General features: G+C 42.9%; 1 protein-coding gene across 4 annotated transcripts in view; it reads right to left on the reverse strand.

Moving 5' to 3' along the window:
• Positions 1-12,278, reverse strand: part of SPEN (spen family transcriptional repressor) — a 70,089-nt gene that overhangs the window by 17,028 nt on the left and 40,783 nt on the right. For 3 of the 4 annotated variants that reach the window (XM_040423343.1, XM_040423359.1, XM_040423368.1), the window contains 7 exons: positions 9,854-10,014; positions 7,962-8,162; positions 7,647-7,798; positions 5,197-5,322; positions 3,116-3,229; positions 2,380-2,493; positions 1,281-1,381 (listed from right to left, as the gene is read on the reverse strand). In XM_040423343.1, the coding sequence (XP_040279277.1) occupies positions 1,281-1,381; positions 2,380-2,493; positions 3,116-3,229; positions 5,197-5,322; positions 7,647-7,798; positions 7,962-8,162; positions 9,854-10,014 (969 nt within the window). The remainder of the gene's footprint in view (positions 1-1,280; positions 1,382-2,379; positions 2,494-3,115; positions 3,230-5,196; positions 5,323-7,646; positions 7,799-7,961; positions 8,163-9,853; positions 10,015-12,278) is intronic. The other variant, XM_040423351.1, reaches the window with a different exon arrangement.

The raw sequence follows: 12,278 nt of genomic DNA on the forward strand, positions 1-12,278 counted from the left end.
CGGTCAGAAACAGACTCCATAAGGGTGATATGAGGGCCCGACGTCCACAGGTGGGGGTTGTGCTTACAGCCCAACACCGTGCAGGACGTTTGGCATTTGCCAGAGAACACCAAGATTGGCAAATTCGCCACTGGCGCCCTGTGCTCTTCACAGATGAAAGCAGGTTCACACTGAGCACATGTGACAGATGTGACAGACGTGACAGAGTCTGGAGATGCCGTGGAGAACGTTCTGCTGCCTGCTATATCCTCCAGCAATGCCAGCATGACCGTTTTGGCATTGGGTCAGTAATGGTGTGGGGTGGCATTTCTTTGGAGGGCCGCACAGCCCTCTATGTGCTCACCAGAGGTAGCCTGACTGCCATTAGGTACCGAGATGAGATCCTCAGACCCCTTGTGAGACCATATGCTGGTGCGGTTGGCCCTGGGTTCCTCCTAATGCAAGACAATGCTAGACCTCATGTGGCTGGAGTGTGTCAGCAGTTCCTGCAAGATGAAGGCATTGATGCTATGGACTGGCCTGCCCATTCCCCAGACCTGAATCCAATTGAGCACATCTGGGACATCATGTCTCGCTCTATCCACCAACGTCACGTTGCACCACAGACTGTCCAGGAGTTGGCAGATGCTTTAGTCCAGGTCTGGGAGGAGATCCCTCAGGAGACCGTCCGCCACCTCATCAGGAGCATGCACAGGCGTTGTAGGGAGGTCATACAGGCACGTGGAGGCCACACACACTACTGAGCCTCATTTTGACTTGTTTTAAGGACATTACATCAAAGATGGATCAGCCTGTAGTGTGTTTTTCCACTTTAATTTTGAGTGTGACTCCAAATCCAGACCTCCATGGGTTAAAAAATTTGATTTCCATTTTTTTATTTTTGTGTGATTTTGTTGTCAGCACATTCAACTATGTAAAGAAAAAAGTATTTCAGAAGAATATTTAATTAACTCAGATCTAGGATGTGTTAATTTTGTGTTCCCTTTATTTTTTTGAGCAGTGTACAAATGTCCCTACTACAACTGCTACAATCATAGCTTTTTCTAGATATGCATCATACTTCTACTAATTAATTCATGCTCATACCACAAAAACCTATGCACAGCAAATGTGATAAAATACATTAATTTTCCAGTATTGCTTTACGACAGTTACGTTTATAACAAAAATAAGCTTGCTTCATTGCTTATATTTTGGCTGTTTTGTTCTTATGCTGCCCCAACAAAATGTATTTATTAACCGGAATCTGTGAATTACAGAAGCACAATGCATAAACTCACCTTCTTTCTGATATTATTTCATAGATATCCCGAATGTCCTGTCCTGAAGACTCCATGGAACCATAGAAGGCCAACTGGCTTTCTTGGTTTGCAAAATCCACCTAAAAGAAATACATATTTCCATCAATTTACGAGAACATTTTTTTGTTTTTTTGTATGGTGTGTCCTACTTCTGTACTACAAAAATGGCTTGAAGGGCCTACACAGTGCTATAAGTATGCCTCATGCAGCAATAAAATGTAGGCTCTGGATCATGCAAAATGATTAGGTCCCTGTTTAGTATTGGCTATTACAAAAGTCTTCAGTTAAAGGGGTTGTCTCATCTCAGACACTGATTGACTATCTCTAGGATACACCATCAATGTCTGATAGTTGCGGGACCCATATCCTAGAGATATGCCATCGATGTCTGATATGGGTCAGCCCCTTTCAGTTTAAAAAACATTGGGCCTAGAGGCATCCTTCAAATAAACCTAAACCTCAAATTACAATCTGTTCTTTGACTCTCAAAAACACCTGAGGTCAACGTGAAAAATGCTCTTGCTCGGGTGATGAGGAAGATACTACCGTAACAAGAGATCGCCACAAGAAGACATAACAAGAGGAAGGATAGAACTACAGGGAAAGTGGAAATGGGATGGTATAGGCAGGGGTTCTAGACACTGGGAGAATGTATAAAGGCAGTGTGTGTAAGCCTATACATTGTATGGGGACTGCTACAGAATCAGTAAAAAGATTCAGAAAATTTCACTGACCATACATACAAATGTAAAAGAAAAACGAGATGCAATTCAGACACTGAATCATCTCCCCCAAAATGATCAGGGTTACCTTAGTGTAGAGATCTAACTGCTTACCAGTAACAAGAGAGGTTTAAAGAAATAAAAACAACAGGATGCTCAGAGACACAAGGCAGGCGCTCCGCTACTAAATGCTTCACGTCAGCCTACAGGCTCTGGGAAAGCTGGACTTATTTAGTAGCTTTCCAGTGTATTATGGATCCCTTGCAAAGGATTTAACATAAGTAGAACTTGCTAGAAAATCCTACTCATTTCAGGATTTAAATTTTGATGAACTTATTAAGGTGGTCTCTGCACACCTTAAGGATATTCCCACCAATCTTCCTCCCCTTGGTCTCTTTTACAGCTGTTTGGGCAAATTCAATCTCATTGTAGAGAATCAGGGCCATGCCTTTAAAGCGATCATACACCACCTGTCGGGAAAGAAAAAAAAAAAACAAGGAAACATAAGAGCCACGTCCACTGGGGACTTGGTAAAAGAGCAGCGTTCATCTTGTCTTGTTTCAGTGAGGATTCTGACTTAATGACAGTCTTGTATCCCATGTACCAAAATGGATTCCATTATTGCCTTGATGATGAATTCTAATTTGCTTTTATCTTCAGTTCTAAAGGCTTAGCATTCACTCTAAGAAATGCAACGTATTCCATATAAAATCTTTAGCATTTTTTGTTACTGGTAAGACAGCTGTGGGCTTGTAGAGAGGTATGAATGAGCGCGGCCTCACTTAGCAATGAATATATGGATGTACAATGTATACTGCGTCCTCTCCACAAACTGCTGTCAGGGGAAAAAGCGGAAGCTCACACATTATTGGCAATACAGATGGTGCAGGGTTTGATCATATACGTGTACTATAACATGACTATTACAAATATAGTCAGACCAGCTCACAACTTAGAATTTATCATCTCCGATTAAAAGGTCATTGCGTCTGACAATATATGTAATTGTAATATAAAGGATGAAAGGACAGGAAAGAATTTAAGAAGATGAAAGATTAACAAGTAAATCATAATATGTGTTGGTTAACATACCTTAACCACTGGCCCATAACGGCTAAAATGGCGAGTTAAATACTGTTCTGTGACACTAGAGGACAGACCATCTATCCACACGCAGTTAGTTGGCATACTTTTCCCAAAGCCAAGCTGTGAACGAAGAAAATTGCCAAAATGTGAGATCACTAACAGACTTACATTTAGACATTTTCCAGAATTTTGATATGGATGGCATGTCCTCATTTGAACGGGAACAGTGCTAAAAAGAAACCAGCTGTGTCCATTACACAATGTACTCGAGCTGTACAGTTTGGACCTCTACTGATCTGATATTGACCCATCCTGAGAATAGGCCATTAAAGGGGTTGTCTGAGTTATTTTTTTGTTCTTTGTATGTTTCTAACTAGGCAAATGTAAGGACTTTACAATTCACTTACTTTATCTCCAGTTGCTGCTTTCTCAGATTTCACTGAGGGTCACATGACCTGTGATGTCAGCTTCTCTCCCTGCTCTGATGATGTTTGGTGCACAAGCCTGAGAGATCAGATAGGAGTCTGTACACAGACTCCCTGTGCTGGCCACACACCCCTGGATTCTTAACCCCTTCAGCTGCACAGACTCAGGGCTGAAGGCTTTACTGAGTAGCTGCAGGCAGTGAGGAGACAAATGCTGGGCACAGGAGCTGACAGGAGTTCTGTAGAGCATTGCTAAAGAACAAGTAGGGGGAAGATTCTGTGTGTATCAGCAGTGTCATTATACAGCTGGGACTTGTAGTCCTACACATACAACATACTGCTGAGTCTCCCAGCAGGCAGACATGTCACTCAGGGCAGCACTTGTATTCACTCCCTTTGCAGAGCAGTGGGAGGGGCAGAAATTGTTGTTATTGCAGGTAAACAAAGGGCCGGAAAAGAACCAGGGAAATGAGAAAATAGATATTTTTTTGCCGAAAACTTGCTTAGCTCAGTTATAGATTGCTGACCATCAGATTTACAGTGAGATATATATATATATATATTTTTATTTTTTCATAACTCAGACAACCCCCTTAATATCAAAATACTGGAAAACCACTTTAGATGCATATACACTTTTCTTTTGTATATTTGGGGTGGGGGGGGGGGGTTATCAGATTGATAGGTTTTCATTATTATTCAGAATAGTGATGGAGCAAAACAGTGTGCACGTGCAGTCTCCCTTCCGGATTTGCTGCCATGTCTATGGCAAAGCAGCAGTAAACAGGAAAAGAGACGGCATGTGCACACTGTGAGCGCCGTCTGTTCATACAGCTGATCCGCGGGGGTGCCAGATGCCGGACCCCGCCGATCTGAGGATAGGTCATCAATATTAAAAGCCTGAAGAACCCCTTTTAAAGAAGCACTGTGGGAAAATTTTTCATCTTTATCTACATTTGTAAAGTACACCAGGTAAAAACTAGGACAGATAAATCCTCTAATTGGACTCTTTATTGCAGAATTAAAGGGGTTTTCCCATTTCAGACAATGAGAACATATCGCTGGCTCAGCTATTTCGGTCGGCCCCACAGAAGTGAATAAAAATGGTGGCTGCGCAAGTGCGGTGTGCTCATTAATTTCTATAGGGGTTCCAAAAATTAGCAGAGTTCACTGCCATTAGGAACAAAGCCACCACATTGCCGGCTTTGTTTTTGGCTGCGTTTATGATATAGGTACGGGTCCCAGAGGGAGAGAGATATGCCCCCATTGTCGGAGATGGGAATACCCCTTTAAGAGTCTCAATGTGAATCTCAAAAGGCATGCATGCAGAAACGGACGTCTGGTCCACACAGCAAATTCTTCAGGATTCAAACAGTCAGAGCGTGGGTCAGATTATATAACAGAGGACAGAAACAGAGCTAATAATAAAGCACCCGGCAAGAGAATTTCCTGCACTACCTTTAACCTGATTTACAAACTAAGAAGAAGATAAAAAAAATGTTTCCTGGATTCGTTTTTCATAAGCAGCAAATATTGTGGCACTAACCCAACAATGCAAGAAATTTCATCCCATACTGCAGTTAGTTTGAGTACACTTGTGGTGGGGCCTGCACTGGTGTTTAGCGTGAGGAATAAAAGCTGATTCACTCTATAACTATATACCTTCAACCGGTTGTTTCCCAGATACTCTCCGTCCATCTTCTTAATGGCTTTACAGACGCTTGTAATATCACAGTACTGCAAAAACGCATATTGAGGGACGCCATTCACCTTCTTAACGTCAATATCCTGGACAGAAGAGGAGATGAATACAGAAAGATCAATAGGGCAGAAGTGGTGTGAACGCAAACCTAGCGAGGTAGGCCAAACAAGAGAATGACACATAAAAAGAACTAGAGACAGAGCAATTACAAACACATGCCAAGCTCGAGGATCAAAAAAATTTTACTTCTAAAATCATATTTAACAGAACATGTGCTTTATAGAGTATTACCATACTTTGCTCATATTGTTCAGTGCATGGCACAATTATAATACAAATTAAAATTAATCAATGTTGCTTTAAAGAGGTTGTGCAGTGCTCCTCAGTATAGATCATCAACATCAGATGAGCAGGGGTCTGACTCCCAGCACCCCGGCGGTGCTCCTGCAAGTGCTGCTTCCAATTACCTGCTCATCGTCTCAGCAGTGCAACGTAATTATAACTGCTTGTCCCATTTACTTGAATGGGACGATTAGTTGTAATTACACTGTGCTGCAAAGACGACAATGTGAGGGAAATTTTGAAGTAGCAGCAGCTCTGATTGGCGGGGGTACTGGGAGTCGGACCCCACTGATCTGATATTAATGAAATGTCTTAAGGATAGATCATCAATATACTATCACTACAGAACTCCTTTAACCCCTTAAGGACTTGACATATTTTGGCCTTTGGGACTGCAGATTATTATTTTTTATTTTTTCTATTTTTTTTTTAACATGTTGCTTTTACTCTATGGGTCATTACAAATCCAGCAATAACAAATATATAGATTATTTTGTTGCTCTACTACTTTTAGACAATAAAAATGAATGAAAATTGTATTTATGTCATCACATTCCAAGAGTCTTAACTTTCATGACCACTGAAAAAAAACTAAAACAAACGAGAGTTGCTGCGTTCCAGCAGCATGTACTGGGTAACATCTAACAGTAATTAACAGCTTCTAGTCTGGGTGCTGTTATCGGGATCTAAATCAATCAGCTCCCAACAATACACCTGGACCAGAGGCTTTTAGCTATCGCCAGAACTGGACACCCCATGAAGCAAGAACTCTGCGATTGTGAGGAAGAGGGGCCGTAAGAATACGGCAGCTCTGTAGGCTGGACCACTGCAAGCTGCCCTAAGGAGTTAAAGAATTACAACTGATCAAAACCTGTTAAACATTAGAACTAAGGCCCCTTTCACACGGGCGAGTATTCCGCGCGGGTGCAATGCGTGATGTGAACGCATTGCACCCGCACTGAATACCGACCCATTCATTTCTATGGGGCTGTGCACACGAGCGGTGATTTTCACACATCACTTGTGCGTTGCGTGAAAATTGCAGCATGCTCTATATTGTGAGTTTTCCACGCAACGCAGGCCCCATAGAAGTGAATGGGGCTGCGTGAAAATCGCAAGCATCCGCAAGCAAGTGTGGATACAGTGCAATTTTCACGCACGGTTGCTAGGAGACGATCTGGATGGAGACCCGATCATTATTATTTTCCCTTATAACATGGTTATAAGGGAAAATAATAGCATTCTGGATACAGAATGCATAGTAAAACAGCGCTGGAGGGGTTAAAAAAATAAAAAAATTATAATTTAACTCACCTTAATCCACTTGATCGCGCAGCCTGGATTCTCTTCTGTCTTCTTTGCTGTGTGCAGGAAAATGACCTGTGGTGACGTCACTCCGGTCATCACATGATCCATCACCATGGTAAAAGATCATGTGACAGACCATGTGATGACCGGAGTGACGTCACCACAGGTCCTTTTCCTGTACACAGCAAAGAAGACAGAAGAGAAGCCGGGCTGCGCGATCAAGTGGATTAAGGTGAGTTAAATTATTATTTTATTTTTTTTAACCCCTCCAGCGCTATTGTACTATGCATTCTGTATTCAGAATGCTATTATTTTCCCTTATAACCATGTTATAAGGGAAAATACAATCTACAGAACACCGATCCCAAACCCCAACTTCTGTGAAGTTCGGGTACCAAACATGCCGATTTTTCTCGCGCGCGTGCAAAACGCATTACAATGTTTTGCACTCGCGCGGAAAAATAGTGCAGGTTCCCGCAACGCACCCGCACCTTTTCCCGCAACGCCCGTCTGAAAGAGGTCTAATTGTTAAGCAAATTCTTGCTTCGGCCATAACATAAGCACTCCTGATCCTATCATACACATACCTGCTTGGCCAAGCAAGCATATGTGCTCACTAGGAAAAGAAGGAGGAAAGCAGTGTGTTCTGTCTACATACATCTAATGTGTATGGGCAGCCTTACAGCTACAGCTCACAACAGAACAAAGCAGCTACAAAAATAAAATAAAAAAGTCTCTGAAGCAGCTAAAGCCAACATACCACAATCTCCCCAAATCTCTGAAAAACAGTGTGCAGATCCAGGGGGGTGGTGGTTTTCTCCAAGTTGCCAATGAAGAGAGTCCTAGTGGCCTTCGGGTGAAATTCATCTATTCGCTCATCCAGAGGCCGGAATTCATTTTCACTTTCTGTTTCTGGAGGAAATAGAGGACATGCTTGAAGTTTTTATATCACTATAATATGGTGGGGGTCACTAAGTACAGCATATATTACACACAGTACACAGTGCTCATTCATAAATATAGGATGTATATTCACATTTGGTTGGCTTCCATGGACACAGATGTGACAACGTACCTGGTCCTACCCATGCTGTCACTTCTATCTGCATTCCAAAGAAAAGTTTTCCTTTTGAGGCATTAAGTGCTTTCTCCTGATCTTCTTGTTGCCTGAAGAAGACCAGACCGTATCGTTCCTCGGATACACCATGTATCTGCACTGATGTGACTTTCCCGTACTTCTTGAACTCATGAAAAAGTCCGTCTTTAAGGCTTGTATCTGGAGACGAAAGATACATTTTCATGCAGTTTCATAAATCGCTTGTGCAGGAGGAAACGTTTGCATTAGGATTCATCTTAGGCTACTTTCACACTTGTGCTTTCCGCTATTGAGATCCTTCATAGGATCTCAATAGTGGGGGAAAACACTTCAGTTTTGTCCCTATTCACTGTCAATGGGGACAAAACTGAACGAAACGCTTTAAAATGCATTTCGTTCCGTTTGATTGCGTCCCCATCGCGGACAGAAAAAAGCTGCAAGCAACGTTTTTCAACATTTCTGTCCGCGGCGTGGTGCAGAGCAAGACCGATCCATTATGACACAAAATGTAAGTCAATGGGGACGGATCAGTTTTCTCAGACGCAATATAAAACGGATCTGTCCCCCATTGACTTTCAATGGAGTTCATGACGGATCCGTGTTGGCTATTTTAGAGAGAGAATACAACCTGATCCGTTCATAACGGATGCAGATGGTTGCATTATCCTGACAGAAGCGTTTTTGCTGAACCCTGCCGGATCCAGCAAAAACGCTGGTGTGAAAGTAGCCTTAGGCCCCTTTCACACGGGCGACCCGGATTTACTCCGGATGCGTCACGTGTGCATTGTGGGAAACCAGTGCGCACGCAATTTCAGTCAGTTATGACTGCGATTGCGTTGTTCAGTTTTTATCACACAGGTGCAATGCATTTTGCACACGCGTGACAAAAAACGGAATGCGGTACCCAGACCCAAACTTCACTTAAGCTCGAGTTTGGGTTAGGTGTTCTGTAGATTTTATTATTTTCCTTTATAACATGGTTATAAGGGAAAATAATAGCATTCTTAATACAGAATCGCGCTCATCACGTGGTGACCTGCGCTGACGTCACCACATAGTGAGCGCAATTATGTCAAAGGTCCTTTGGCAGGTCCTGAAAGAAGAAGAAAGAAGACGATGCCGGCTCCACGAACAAGAGGATAAGGCGAGTTAATTTTTTTTAATAATTTTTTTTAAAACCCTCAAGCCACTTTTAGTAAGCATTCTGTATTAAGAATGCTATTATTTCCCCTTATAAACATGTTATAAAACAAAAATACAGTGATTAAACTTTAATGGGTTTGCTCATCTCTATCATGTCCTAGAAACCATGCGTGAAAATTGCACCGCATCCGCACTTGCTTTCGGTTTTCACGCATGCCCATTCATTTCTATGGAAAACACAGAATATAGAACATGCTGTGATTTTCACACAATGCACAAGAGATGCGTGAAAATCACCGCTCATCTGAACAGCCCCATTGAAGTGAATGGGTCCGGACTTAGTGCGGGTGCAATGCGTTCACCTCACGCATTGCACCCGTGCAGAATTCTCGCTATCAATGGTGGACATAGAAGTCTTCAACATTATATTTTATTTGCACTTAAAGCCCATCTGTCAGCAGATCTGTACCTATGACACTGGCTGACCTGTTACATGTACATTTGGCAGCTGAAGGCATCTGTGTTGGTCCCATGCTGCTGAGAAAAATGAAGTTTTAATACATGCAAATATGCCCCATTGCTCCTAGTTGCTCATTTGCAGGTACTTTTGAACATGGGACCAACACAGATGCCTTCAGCTGCCAAGCGCACATGTAACAGGTCAGCCAGTGTCATAGGGACAAAACTGCTGACAGATGGACTTTAACAACAGCCAACGCATACACTACCTGTTGAGCGCACAGGGAGATTCTGAACTTTGATCCCAAAACTTTTGCGAGGTTCATCTTTATCCAGAGATAAGAGTGTCTGGGAAGGAGGTGCAGGGACTGCTGCAGACTGCACAGACCTCGCTGGAGACTCATCACTCGAGGTGCTGCTGGAATCGCTGCTGTAAAAAAAAATTAATACGGTACTGTCAGACGTCTCAGAACACAGACCGGTGTCCAGCCATTATCAGGTAATGCTAATTCATCAGCTACTTAAAACAAATAAAAAATCATGTGTGAAAATGTAATATTTATGATCAGCCATTTTGTTTCAGGAAGAAACCATATACTCAAGGCATGCCTGAAATTAATAAAAAATAAAAATAAAATAAATAAATGAGATGCACTGTTTGAGGGCAGTGATAGGCTGCAGCACTGACATGTCGTTGATATAACATCACTGCTGCAGCCGGGCCAACAGAGCCTTGCCAGATAAACCGCAGTGGCATAGCAGGACCCGCTAGGTAAGTAATGGGCAATTTTTTTATTTCAGGCATGTGCTGAGTGTTGTCTGGTTTCTTCCTCCTTTTACACCAGTATCTGAGCACCAGCCACATCTGAACTACTTAATGACAGGAATAGTGTTACAGATCAGAACCCCCCCCCCCCCCCCCCCCTTTTTTTTTTCCAGGACAGAAATTGAATAAATTCTAAGAAATATATTTCATGAGAAAAATCAAACCAATGAATCCTTCAAATAAAAGAGCCGAGCTCTTGAGCCACAAGGGGGAGCCCTACATCCACATGACCGGGTAGGAAAGTCAAAATGACTCACTGCCTATTAATGATATTCACTTTGCAGAACGCGAACATTACAAAAAAGAGAAAATCAACAATACAGGGAGAAAACATTTTGCAACGTACATACATAAAACAGTTAAAGCTGTTGACCACTTAAAATTTTTTATTTATTTTTTTAAACTAAACTGTATGCAATTTACTAAAAAAAAATACCATACTACCAGTTCAGTGCCAATCTCTTACATTCAGATTTGCTGTCCCCTTGTCACTAACGCCTTCTGCACTGACTGTACAGCGATCCCATTCTAAACATGGCCACTAATGGAGCAACCTTCGACCAGACTCATCCATCAACCTGCTCTATTGAAAACCAATGGCACGGGAAATTAGCGCATGTGCAGTTTGAGGGGGCTGACGGATGAGTCCGTTCACGTCTTTCTCCATCAGCAGCCATGTGGAGAACAGGAGCTCTGTGTAGACATTGCTGAAGCAATGACAAGGCACTGGCAGGGCTGCTGAGTGAAAGTTCACGCATCCACATCTGATGATATAAAGCAGCCTCAGGATAGGACATCAATATCAGATCGGGGGATCCGACTCCTGGCACCCCCCACAATGAGCTGTTTGAAGGGGTAGCGGTACTTTTGCGACTGCTGCTTCCTCTTCAAAATTACCTGCAAGTCACCTCCTTTACAGCGGCAGGGCACTGTAGTCCGATCACTTCAATGGGACAGAGCAGTTGGATTGCTGCAAAGGAGACGACGCGCAAGGAATATTTAAGAGGGAGCAGTGGTCGCCAAAGTGGCAGCTGATGGTGGGGGTGCCAGGAGTCAGACCTCCACAGATCCTGAGGATTGGTCATCAAAATTAAGCCACTGCACAACCACTTTAAAGGGGGTTGTTTCACTTCAGTAAATGTAATTTATCATGTCGAGAATGTTAATACAAGGCACTTACTAATGTATTGTGATTGTCCATATTGCCTCCTTTTTTCCCCCATCACATTATACACTGCTCGTTTCCATGGTTACGACCAGCCTGTTGGCACACTATAGGAAAAAGTGCAGGCCTCTCTGGTGGACGGGACCATAAGAGCACACATAGGCCGGCTCTTTTTCCTATAGTGTGCACGGCCACTGCTGCTGGATTGCAGGGTGGTCACCACCATGGAAACGAGCAGTGTATAATGTGATGGAAAAATTTGTCTAGCCAGCAAATGAGGCAATATGGACAATCCCAGTACATTAGTAAGCGCCTTGTATTAACTTTCTCTACATGACAAATGCCTTTTGCTGAAGTGACACAACCCCTTTAAGGCCCCCACACACATTAGTGTATTGTCATAAGAAGCCGCAGGCTCGGCCGACAACCTAATGTGTGTAGAGGGCTCCTTTTAACTGAATCTTTTGCCAGACCCCTTTGCTCTCCCAGGAGACGCACATACAGAACATGCTGGGATTTTCTCGGCATGGACTGATGGCCCACTCGGATAATCACATAACGTCTGTAAACATACCCATCCAATTGAAATGGTCAACGTTTCTAGGCATGTTCAAATGCGGATCGGATGCGAACCAAACTTACGGTGGTGTGCATGAGCCCTTAAGTCTGGATCTCTAAAGAGTTAAAAAGTTTGGTCCACATC

The sequence above is a fragment of the Bufo bufo genome, chromosome 1, assembly GCF_905171765.1.
Source record: "Bufo bufo chromosome 1, aBufBuf1.1, whole genome shotgun sequence".
Lineage (NCBI taxonomy): Eukaryota > Metazoa > Chordata > Amphibia > Anura > Bufonidae > Bufo > Bufo bufo.